Source organism: Puma concolor, chromosome A1 (genome assembly GCF_028749965.1).
Source record: "Puma concolor isolate L17-30 chromosome A1, mPumCon1.1.hap2, whole genome shotgun sequence".
Classification (NCBI taxonomy): Eukaryota; Metazoa; Chordata; class Mammalia; order Carnivora; family Felidae; genus Puma; species Puma concolor.
Window position 1 is genome coordinate 99,897,820 of NC_141667.1, and position 12,594 is coordinate 99,910,413.

The 12,594-nt window shown below is 41.4% G+C and overlaps 1 protein-coding gene across 2 annotated transcripts in view; it reads right to left on the reverse strand.

The window, feature by feature from the left end:
* Positions 1-12,594, reverse strand: part of IQGAP2 (IQ motif containing GTPase activating protein 2) — a 295,320-nt gene that overhangs the window by 149,312 nt on the left and 133,414 nt on the right. For both annotated transcript variants that reach the window (XM_025923857.2, XM_086698507.1), the window contains one exon: positions 236-392. In XM_025923857.2, the coding sequence (XP_025779642.2) occupies positions 236-392 (157 nt within the window). The remainder of the gene's footprint in view (positions 1-235; positions 393-12,594) is intronic.

Genomic DNA, 12,594 nt, shown 5'->3' on the forward strand with positions numbered 1-12,594 from the left:
GGAAGCCCCACACATCAGATGTGTCTCAGTCTCAGCCCCAAAATAGAAACGCTCTGCTTTGAAAACTGCTGCTGCCTCAGGAATCATTATTAACAGGCTTCAAACACCAAGGACATCCCCTCCCCCCATTCCACAAAATCCTTGTACAAACAGCCAGAGTAAACGCAGGGAAAGGAAATTAAATACTGAACTTTCACTTTTAGATGGGAGCCAAAACCAATTAGATCTCAGTTACCTTATAACGTGTTTGTTCCACATCATAGATCTTTTTCTCTGATACCATTTTTGGGGCAAAGAACTTGGCTAACTTTGCAAGGTAAACTCCATTCCGGAGCCCTTCTTCCAGTTCAGTGGTTGGTGGCAATTCTTCAACTAAGCAGACTTCCATCCACCTAGAAGGATGAAAAAAAACAAAACAAAAAACAAAACCTTCAAGTGACTCCAGTTGGGTAAGTCTGTGTAGATGAAGAGACACAGCATCTCGGTATGTCTGCTGGAGACGTTAAAAAAGGGAGCACGATCTGAAACATCTTTAGCTGTCTGGGATGAGAAGAGAGAACTTTCTGGGTGGGCCAGGATTCAGAATACAGTATGAACAAGGGGGACTCAAAGCCACCGAACTCAGTTCCATGCCAGGGCTTGTCAGCTTCACCCTTGTCTGAGTCTCTGCCAATTTTCTTCTCTGGCAAAGAGTAAAATGGCCAAACCATTTTGTACGGGTGGAATTTGTCTGCTGACATGAAAGAAAATGTAATTCCAGGTTTATGAACCCAAAGTGGAGGAGATTTTTGTAGGGCTGATGCCTTGGGGAAAGCATAGCCCAAGGTCTGGTAAAATCTGCAGCTTGTCTCTGTCCAGAAATGACTACCAGAGAAGGTAAGAAGGTGTAGAAAGGGGCATCAAAAATTCAAAAAGTTTTCTTCAAATAATATACGTTCCTTTTTCCAATACCAGGAAATTATTACAACTTTCTTACTTTTGCAGGAAAATGCAGTATTTACTGAATTATGAAAAAAATATCTCAGAAAAAGATCAGATTAAATCTTAGGACATTGTGCCAGTACTGTAGAAAAGAGAGCACCGAGGTCATTACGGGCTCAAGGACACACAGTGGGAGGGGAGGCTGGGCCAGCTCACATTTCAGGCTGGTGTGTTGAGAATTTGCCAGAATTATAAAGATAATGCTATTCCTATCTGTTCTCAAGTAACTATTAACCTACCGTAAGATCCAAGAGGTAGATGTGCAGGTGTTCAGCAAAGGAGCCCCCACCTTTGCCATCGATCCACAAACTATTAGTATGAGTACCGTACCTATATGGCCAGTCCCTGCCTAAAGACCATTAACACATCCGCAGATGATCTTATCAACATTTGGCACAAGAGAACACTGTTCTGCAATATTAACAAATGATCCTGAGCCAAGCAGTGAATGTTGTAAAATATCTTAACTGCTTGTTGGCAACATCTTTTAAAAGCTCCGAGAACCCCTAATAAGCAGTGGATATTTACTGACCGCTTATTAAGCACTGTAGAACATAGAACATATGAGAAAAATACCAACATAAAAATATAAACAAATATAAACATAAACATGCCTTTAAAGGGTATTGAGTATAATTGAAAAGGCAATGCAATTCCAAGGAAAACCACAGAACCATATAAGAAAGTTTATTATGCCCGATGCTACATGCTAGTGCTTAAGATTAAGGCTGGGAGGGGTGCCTGGGTGGCTCAGTCAGTTAGGCCTCTGACTCGTGGTTTCAGCTCAGGTCATGATCTCATGGTTCATGGGATCAAGCCCCTCCCCCAGCTCTGTGCTGACAGCACGGAGTCTGCTCGAGATTCTCTCTCTCCCTCTGCCCCTCCCCCACTGGTGCACATGCTTATGTTTGCACATGTGTGCACAGTCCCTCTCTCTCTCTCTCTAAAAATAAACAAACTTAAAAAAAAATTAAGGCTGGGAATAAAGGAGGGTGATTAGTTCATCACTGGACTAATGAGGGAGAGCGCTAAAAAGGTGATGGGACTTGGATTTGGCCTAGAAAAATGGAGTATTTGGAAAGGCAGAGAAGTGCTAGAAACCGGGGAGCAAGACAGGATAAACGCACAAAGGAAACATGGCTGAGTCATGGAGAAAACCCACACAAGACTTTGGGCTTCTGGGGCTCATGGAGAGAAAGGAAATGAGGCTGAATATACCAAGCCAGGCTCTGGAGCATCTAGCACAGGAGAAGTGTTGTTATCTGTGGCCAAAGGAAGCAGGGAGCTCCTGGCAGCTTCGCAGCTGAGGAGTGACACGCTGACAGTGGTAATTAGAGAAAATTCATCTTGTATGATGGATGCCCGGAGACAAAGCGCTCTGTCAGGCCTTTCCCATTGGGAAGAACTGAGGGACTGGATTAGATGGGAAGAGATGGGAAGGTGGAAAGCCAGCAGACATTTTGAGAAAGCAGTAACAGGACTTGGTGACAATTTAGAGAAGGAGGTCAAAGGAAAGGAAAATATTACCAGGCAGGGCCTGGTGTGAAGAGAGCTCTCTGCATGGGGGACACAGCCCATGTCCACTGTGTGACCCCAAGTATGTCCCCTAAGCTCTAGGGGCCTGCTTTCTCCTCTGCTAAAGGGATAGGGAATTCTAAGGATGGGATGATGAGGTTCTTCTCACAACCTAAGATCCAAGGGAGACTGTGAAACTGAGAGAATAAGCAACTGGTAAAACAACATGAAGACCTTGACTTTCACATATCACATATGAGGGATATAAGGGATATGGGGTATATGTGAGCCTTGCTTCAAATCACAGAGGTAAGAGTACCACAAGGTTGAGAAATTTTTTTTTTTTTTATTTTTTTAAAATTTTTTTTTTTCAACGTTTATTTATTTTTGGGACAGAGAGAGACAGAGCATGAACGGGGGAGGGGCAGAGAGAGAGGGAGACACAGAATCGGAAACAGCCTCCAGGCCCTGAGCCATCAGCCCAGAGCCCGACGCGGGGCTCGAACTCACGGACCGCGAGATCGTGACCTGGCTGAAGTCGGACGCTTAACCGACTACGCCACCCAGGCGCCCCGAGAAATTTTTTAAAAATTAAGCAATAGATGATAATGTTGCTTTTTAAATAAAAATCTGGCCAAATTAAAAACCACAGTAGGCCAATTTTCTAATCTTTCTTTTTTTTAATTTATATTTTAGTTAGTTAACATACAGTGCAGCATTGGTTTCCAAAGTAGAATTCAGTGATTCATCACTTACATACAACACCCAGGGCTCATCACAACAAGTGCCCCTGTGAGGCCAATTTTCTAAGCTACATAAATTACAAATCAAGGTATTATGCTAATTCATATAAAAACACAATCTGATTTTGAATAATTAGCTTGAAAATTTAAGAAATTGCATTTCACACAATATATAATTGCTTTATCACCATTCTGGGATTGGAGTATATGTGTCAGGAGTGGGGGAGAGGTAAACTTACAACTGGTTGTGGAAGGGGTTAAATTGACAATAGGGAGCAAAGGGCAGGAAGCTAAAATAAAAAGTGAAATACGGTATTTTAGACTTGTGCTTGTTAAAAAAAAAAAAGATAATCACACTTAAAAAAAATTTATAGTGGGGCGCCTGGGTAGCGCAGTCGGTTAAGCGTCCGACTTCAGCCAGGTCACGATCTCGCGGTCCGTGAGTTCGAGCCCCGCGTCGGGCTCTGGGCTGATGGCTCAGAGCCTGGAGCCTGTTTCCGATTCTGTGTCTCCCTCTCTCTCTGCCCCTCCCCCGTTCATGCTCTGGGGCAGGCTCCACGTGGTCAGTGCAGAGCCCAATGTGGGGCTTAATCCCATGATCTATGTGATCTTGACCTGAGCCTAAATCAAGAGTTGGATGCTGAAGTGTCTGAGGGACCCAGGCGCCCCCGCACTTATTTCCATCTACACTCGAATATATGTGCAGTTGGCTTCAAATACTAAGGATACCAAAAAGTTGGGTTAGCTACAGCCTATTTAAAATGCAGCCACTGCTAATGCTTATCACATTATGAACTACTCAAAGCAAAAGCCATCTCTTCTGCTTGTTTATAGACAATCCCTTTGTGCCTGGCAATGTGTTTACATATAGTAGGTAGCCGACAAATTGTGATTTAATGACAGATTCTGAGTGCGTCAGCAAAACTTTTCCAAGCATCACAGCTGCATCATAAAATCTCCTAGGACACTGCCAAAGATTTTTGAAGCATTAGGCATCAATGGAAGTATCTCCTTTTTGCTGCCTTGAAAGTTAAATGATGCCATTATCAATGATAACTCATATTTAACACACTGTTTTGTGCTAGAACCTATATTTAATACTTCATGGGAATTAACACTTAATCCTCAAGATCACTTCATAAAGAGGTGCTATTAGGATCACCATTTTTATTTATTTATTCATTCATTCATTTTTAATGTTTATCTATTTTTGAGGGAGGGAGGGAGGGGCAGACAGAGAGAGAGACACACACAGAATCCGAAGCAGGATCCAGGTTCCAAGGTGTCAGCAGAGAGCCCATATGGGGCTCGAACGAATGAACTGTGAGATCATGACCTGAGCCGAAGTTGGAGGCTTAACCAACTGAGCCACCCAGGCACCCCAAGGATCACCATTTTTAGATGATAATCGGAGGCTCGGAAAAGCCCAATGCCACACAACTGGTAAGTAAAAGACCTCAAAAAGCTGCCAGGACCTCTGCTCCTCTAATTCTAACTTTCAACTTCTCGTGACTCACTCAGGCTACTTCCAGAGCAACACTAAGATTCCCATGGTTTGGAGACATACACGCTGCCGCCACTTTAGTGTAAGGTCAGAGTTGAGTCAATTTCCTGGGGATTCATTCATCCTCTTACGATTCCCTCTTGGTCACCTGTCTTGAAACGATGAATGGCAAAAGGCACGGGCTGCCTCTCGTGGTTGCCGTTTCAAGCAGGGATTGGGTATGGGAAGCTGAGTGCCTCTCCAAATGGAGTTACTTCCTAGAGAACTCCTGTAAGCCTAGACAAGATCTCACAAAGTCTTCTAAAATATACTACTTGGAAACTCAATTATTGGTGTACGATTAATAAAAATTGACTGATACCAAGACTATTCTCCTGAGACAGGTGGCAAACCCTGACAAGATAATCAGATAGACTGGCTAGTTAACCTTGTTCTGACTGTATTAAAAAACCTCACAACGAAGCAGAAACTATAGTATGCAAATTTCTAAACTAGCATATGGTCATGTGGGCTGAATATCCTTTTGATCTACTTTTCAAAAGTATAAGGAAAGAACTTAGAACAGCGATACCCAATGGTTCATTCCAGAAGTAAGGAGACAGCTAGGAGTGATAGCTGACCAGGGTCCACATTTCCCAGTCCCACACTATCTGTTTGGGGTCAAGTGGCTAGGTTGTGATCACAGAATATGAGAGGAAATGATGTGCATTGCCCCGAGGCTTGCCTCAGGAATGTCTCCCATAGATGAGTTCCACTGTCTCTTTTGCTGTCCGTGAGCAGGATACCACAACTCATGAAAGCAAAGTCAAAGAACTTCCCTCAGCCTGGTTCCCAAATAACTGCGGTAAAGAAGTGCCTGTGCCCCCTCATTGTTGTCTTACATTACTGAGTGTTACAGGAGCGAGAACTGAACTTCTATTGTCAACTCAACTCAGTGGTTTATCTGTTAAAGAAGCCAGTGTTACTGAGCCAAACCAACAAAAATCCTAAGTGTGATTTTTACGGTCTGTTGTTATCAAACTTCCTACAACAAGCACAATGTAGAGACAATTGGCCTGATGTTCAGGAAATGTGTCTCTGTGAGCAGGAGCTGGATATACTGGAATGGTCTTAGTCCATGAGCCTAAAATCAGAATGGAATTCGATATGACAGTATAATTACATAATATGATTTTATTAGCCGTTTTACTGAGAAATAATCCATACACCATACACGCACCCATTTAAGATGTGCAGTGCAATGATTTTTAACTTACAGGGTTGTGAGATCATCACCATTATCAATTTGGGAACATTGTCATCACTCCAAAAAGAAACTCGACAACCATTAACAGTCACTCCCCACTTACCCTGTTACTCCCAACCCGCTAATGTACTTTCTATAGATATGCCTATTGTGTACATTTCATATAAATGCAATTCTACAATATGTGGCCTTTAGTGACTCGCTTCTTTCACAAGCATACTGTTTTGAAGGTTCATCTATGGTGTAGGATGTATTAATACTGCATTCTTCTTTATGGGTGAATAATATTCTGCAGTATGGCTATATCTAAGATTACATCAGTTTATTGACATCTGAGTGTTTCCCACTTTTTGGCTATTAAGAACACTGCTACTAACCTGTACACTAACATTAGTGTACAAGTTTTTGCATGGACAGAGGCTCTCGTTTCTCTTGGTCATACACCTAGAAGCGGAACTTCTGGGTCCTAAGGGAACTTTGTGTTTAGTCTTTTGAGGAACTTCCAGATTGTTCTCCAGAGCAGCAGCAACATTTTATATTCCCACCAGTAGTTTAAGAAGATTCTGATTTCTCCACATTCTTGCCAATACTTAGCTGTCTTTTTGATTATAGCCATCCTAGTAGATGCAAAGTGGCACCTCATTCTGGTTCTTTTCATTTCCCTGATGGCTAATGATACTGAAAATCTTATACACTTATCACCCATCTGTATATCTTCATTAGAGTAATGTCTATTCAAATCCACTGCCCATGTTTTACCTGGGTTATCTTTTCATAATGGAATTATAAGAGTTCTTTATATATGATATACAAGTCCCTTATCAGATAAATGATTTGAGTGTCTCTCTTCATTTTGGGTATGTGTTGTCTTTTTACTTTCTTGATGTTGTCTTTTGAAGTACAAAAAGGTGTTTAATTTTGATGAAGTCTCATTCATCCATTCTTTTGCTGCCTGTACTTTTGATGGCATAGCTAAGAAACCATTGCCTAACTGAAAGTCATAAACACCTATGTCTTCTTCTAAGAGCTTTATAGTTTTAACTTTCACATTTAGGCTTTTGATTCATTTTCAGTGATTTTTTTTGGTAAATTTTGAGAGGTAAGGGTCCTCTCAAAGAATTCATTCTTTGCGTGTAGATTTACAGTCATCCCAGCACCATTTGTTAAAAAGACTATGCTTTCCCCCCATTAAATTGGCATCCTTATTAAAAATCAATTGACTGTCAATGTAAGAAGTTATTTGTAGACTCCTGATTCTATTCTAATGATCTATGTATGGATGGTTTACATATGGATAAGACATGAATTATGCACACAATAAAATCAAGCTACAAAGACCTCCTGTCGTCAAGAGCCTGGAGCCTGTCCTTAAAATCAACCTAAAAACCCTCACAAATGAAAACCAGAGTTGGCCTGTTGCCCTTGTACTGTTCTTCCCTGGTCCTTCTACTGATTACTCCTATTGAGCCACAACACCAGTATGTGAACGTCTCATCTCAAAGCAAAAGTCAAAGCTATTTCTTATGAGAATCTGAAGAGCCATTCTAGAACTTCACCTTCCTTTTCAGGACGAAGGCACTACTTTCCTATCCACGTGATTCTTCTCTTTTCTCTCTGTAGGGAAAGTTCAGATCACTCGCTAGGGACAGAGAAATTAGAAGTAAGAGGAAAAGGAATTTTCCTTTTTATCATTTGAGCAGCTTCTCAATTTTTTTTTCTTTTTAGGTTAAGGCCAAAAAGAAAAATAACAAACGCCATTTTGTCTTGCAAGAGACCAAAAAAAAAAAAACCTTATAGAAACCATGAGACAAATGGTCCATCCTACTGTGCTAACTTGTGCCTTGCAGAACATATGAAAGTTGTTTCACCGAGGCATTTGCTATCTGAATTGTTATTCAGGAAATCACCAACTATAAATTTTGGTCTCTATCATCCAGCACTGTATGGAAGAAACGTCCCAAAAGGACAATTGCTGGCCACAAAGGAAAAACTGTGTGTTTTTTCCCTGCACAAACCTTATTTTAAGGCAGGGTCTAGTTGTACGAACTTTCAAGTATTACAAGTCAATTCATCTCCCTAAATGTTTTGAAAATCAGCTTATGAGGTATTTAAAAAAAATAAAAGCAAAGACCAGATATTTTAATACATCTAGTGTAAGTGGTCCCTTTTGTGCCATTGGGAAGTCAGATGTCAGGAGGACTGGATTAAATTTTCATGGTCAACCTTTCTCATTTGCTGGAAGCTGATGCAAAATGGTGACCCCAATTCTATCAGCCTTATTAGCACAAGTGAACAGGGATGTAGGAAATCACACACTGTAAAACTGAGCATCCTATGCTCATACAATGCTTATTTAGTTCACTATAAGAAAATGACATGGGGAATGTAAAAAAAAAAAAAATGCATGAATTGTTTCCTTTAAAACACAGACATACAGTACCATGAGAACAATCAGTAGGTGACTCCACATCTAGCAGGAATGGGGCAGACATCCTTGGATGTATTTCTCACTCTCCTCTTGAGGAAGGAGAGGATACAGCAAAATCTACTAAGTCTGGCAAGCATTTCCCAAACTGTGTTCCACAGGACGCTGGCTCCATGAGATACTACCAGTGTCCTGGAAGGAACGGGGACGGGGGGCAATTAAATTTTAAAAATGCTGCATTCTATATCCTCTCTGGAAGATCCCTAAGTGGCAGTAATAGTATGCCAAAAGCTCAGAGAATTCCTGAAGTAGGAAGCCAAGTTTAATTTCCTTTAACCTAATGTTCCCCATGGTTTTGGGCCACAAAACCCCTTTTTCCTTGAACACTTAGCAACATTTCATGTAATGAAAGAAATGGCAGGCAAGTGAAAGATGCAGTACAATCTGCTAAAACTGTGGCATTGGGGGTTACACTTTCTGGGTGCAAATTCTAGTTGCAGCACAACATCACTGAGCTGTCTGGAAAACAAAGAGACTTAAAAGTGTCTGTCCTCTAGGGGGGAGGGGCTACTGTATGGAGTTAACGAGAATATGTGTACAACGTTCGGCACTGTGCCCAGCATTCAGTAAGCACCTAGCCAACATTAACCACAATTCTTAGCCTGTCCTCAAGTTTGACTATGGTCCATTTCCTTACCACACATAACCTTGAGAGGTTTAGTCCAATTCATACTTTTGAGAATCTACTACTGTTCCAAGGAGAGGATCAGGCAAAGCCCCTCAGTTTACAGAGCAGAGTCTCAGATTATCACTGATGTTGGGATGCCAAGAGTTCAAAGTTGTTTTGCGAATCAGCTGAACAGCCTCAGTACAGCTTCTAGGAGAGAGCTGGCACCTGGAAGTCACACCTAAGATTCTCTTCTCTTGAACCAGTTTTTTCAGAGAATCTTCGTGGGTGAGTTATTTCTTAGAGAAGCGTATTTAACGAATGTATTAATGGTGCTCTCCTTCCCCCTATGTTTCCCTTAGATGTGGGTTAAGGAAGAAAGAGAAAGAAACATACAGGCCTGGGGCAGTGACGGAAATAAGGGAAGCCTGCAAACCTCGTAGGCCTATTTCTAACAGGTTGGGTAAGTATTTGAAGATTTTGAAAAAAAAAAAAAAACTTACGTAAATTTTTTTTCACAAAATACAGTTGCTCAGATACATGCTCGATGGATAATTCATCCTTACTCCAGGCACCAGACTTTACTATGCTTCTATTTAGGCTTGGCCCAGTTAACCACCTACCTGGATGTGTTATACTGGTAGTACCACGTGCTTGCAGAGATGACTGGCGTGACAGACACAGATACATGAACACAAAAAAGACATTTACATGTGCTAAAATTTCTAAGTAAGCAGACATCCCATAAAGCAAAGAGCCTATAAAATAAGAAAAAATCTTTTAACCCAAAACATGCACTTGTTTTTAATGTGGGAATTAAACAAATACATATACTTGAGAAGAAGTGTTCGGAGCCTTGGAGCCTCTGGGATCCAGAGATCAGGGTGAGAATGAGGTGGGTTCACAGGTCACACCTCCTTAGAATCTTCCAATGTTTTCTGCCCTCTGCTGGTGTCTAATACATGTGCCTGCAGGTTCTGAGATATGCAACCTCCCCGGTATGTTCAAGCAGTTAGAATGTACTAGCACAAACTTTCTCAAGAGCAATCTCCTGATAGGATGGTAAATATTATTGCACACCTGTGAAGTTCAGGGCATGGTGCTTCATAAAGTTTCATTTACTCTTCCCATAATCCAGTGGGTTATCATCTTTAAAAACATGAGGAGTCAGATACCAAGGAAGATGAAATATCATGTCGAAGATTGTATATAAGAGGGAAAAGCAAAATATGAATCCAAAGATCACTCGGCAGTGTGTATATTCACCACCACACTGTATGGCTCTTGAAAGAATAGCTGAAGAAACTTAAAATACAATCCAGATGTTTTACTTTGTGAATATAGTTTAATAAACACAGCTATGGTCCAAGATTTTTGTCCAACACCAAAACTGAAAATAGCCTCCATGTCTAATAAAATCATGTTGTGGCCATTGTTTACAGTGTTATATAGCCACTAAAGATACTTTCAAAAAATATCTACGAAAACTGGGGCGCCTGGGTGGCTCAGTCAGTTAAACGTCCAACTCTTCATTTCAGCTCAAGTCATGGTCCCAAGGGTCGAGGGATTGAACCCCATGTCAGACTCTGCGCTGAGCACGGAGCCCCCTTAAGATTTTCTCTCTCTCCCTCTCCCCCTCTCTCTCTCTCTTCCCCTCTATGCCTCCCCTACTCGTAGACACTCTCTGTCAAAAATAGTTAAGATAATGGAAAAATACTGGTGGTAAATTTCAGAGAAAAGGACAGGAGGCAAAATTATAAAATTGATAATCCTATTTCTAAAATTACATATATATAAATAAATGCACACAGACCAGAAAAAACATACAGCCAATATTAACAGTGGTTTTCCTTGTGTAATTACATAACTGGTGGACTTTTTATCTTTTCACGTATCATTGTTTTGTCATAAGCATGTCTTATTTCATAAATAGAAAATAATGAAATACAGCGCATTCTCAAGTTTCTGTCTCTTCTGCATATATGAAGATAAGAACTGGTTTGCTGATTACACCAAACACTTGAGCCAACATCAAGTCTTGTGGTAGAAACATTGAAATACTGATAAAAGCCGGGTGGAATAGGAGTACAGGGAAAAATGGCAGTTTGTGATTTTAATCTAGTTCGCGATGGAGGACAGAAGCAGGAGAAAACTAAAAGAAAACACTCTAAGCTTTTTTTTTTTTTTTTTTTTTTTTAACAAGCGTATTGATTGAGACACCTAACTAGTACAATTCCCTATGAAGGAAAACATTGAGTGCAGGTATCTTTTCATGTGCTTCTAACCATATCAACCATCTGGTTTTAAGGCTTGGAAAGTGAAGGAAGAATTATCATTAATAAACATAATAAATGAAATATTAAAAAATCAGAAGCACAGCTTGGATTAGCCTTACTGCTTAACACGAGAGGAAACAGAGAAAGAAGAAACTGTTATGCAAAAGGGCAGAACTTGAAGATTTGGAAAATTCTCTGCCTACCAACATTGCAAAAAATGAGAAAGCATGTTCTGGAGGAACAAGGGGTGTGGCTGGATAATCACTGCCTGAGAGTCCCTCTCATGCATCTCACAGTCAGGAAGGCGTACAGATGGGGCTACAACAGCAGAGACACTGCCCACTTAGACTCAGACAAGTGTCTTGTCTCTACGAAGCAAAGAGGAAAAAGGTTGTCAGACCTCTGGGATTCTACGGCCCAGACAGCAAAATTATCTCGCTGTGAACAAGAAAAGGGAAGAATGAGCCTGAAGGTAATTCAGAGACTGACAAGGCTGCCTTCCTACCCCAGGTCCGGCCTCTGTCTCCCCCTTGGTTTTACTGGGCCATGCTGCTGCCCCAGGGGGCCTGGAAGGCAGGGCCACCTCCTTGATGGCCAGGACAGAGTGCCAAGAGGATGGCTCATGAGCCTTAAAATCTAATGTAACTTGCCCTGCTTGGTTTTGACTTGCTTGGGATCCGTGGCCCCTTTCTTCTTTTTACTTTCTCCCTTTCAGAATGGAATACCTGGGCCTGTCCCCCACTATAATTTGGAAACATGTAACTTGCCTGGTCTCACAGGTTCATGGCTGTAAAGGAATTTTCGCCTCAGGATGAATCTTACCTCTAGTCTCACCCACACTTGATTTAGGTGTTCAGATGAGATCTGGGAGTGAGAGTTGGTGCTCCAGTGAGTTAAGATTTTGGGGCTGCTGCATTTTGTATTACAGAAGACTATGACTTTGGGGGTCTAGACGGTGCAGTCTTATGGACAGAAGGGTGTCCCCTCCAAAGTCCCATGTTGATATCCTAACCCTTAGTGGTTCATAATGCAACTATATTTGGAGAAAGAGAAGATTAAGTTAAAGTGAGGCCATCAGGGTGGGCCCTAATTCAGAATGACTCGGGTCCCTATGAGGGAAGAGCACAGATACATCCCGGGGCAATGTACGCACAGAAGGAAGACAATGTGAGAAGACGGTCATCTGTAACGAAAGAGAGATGCCTCAGGAGAAACCAAACATGCTGACAAGCTGACC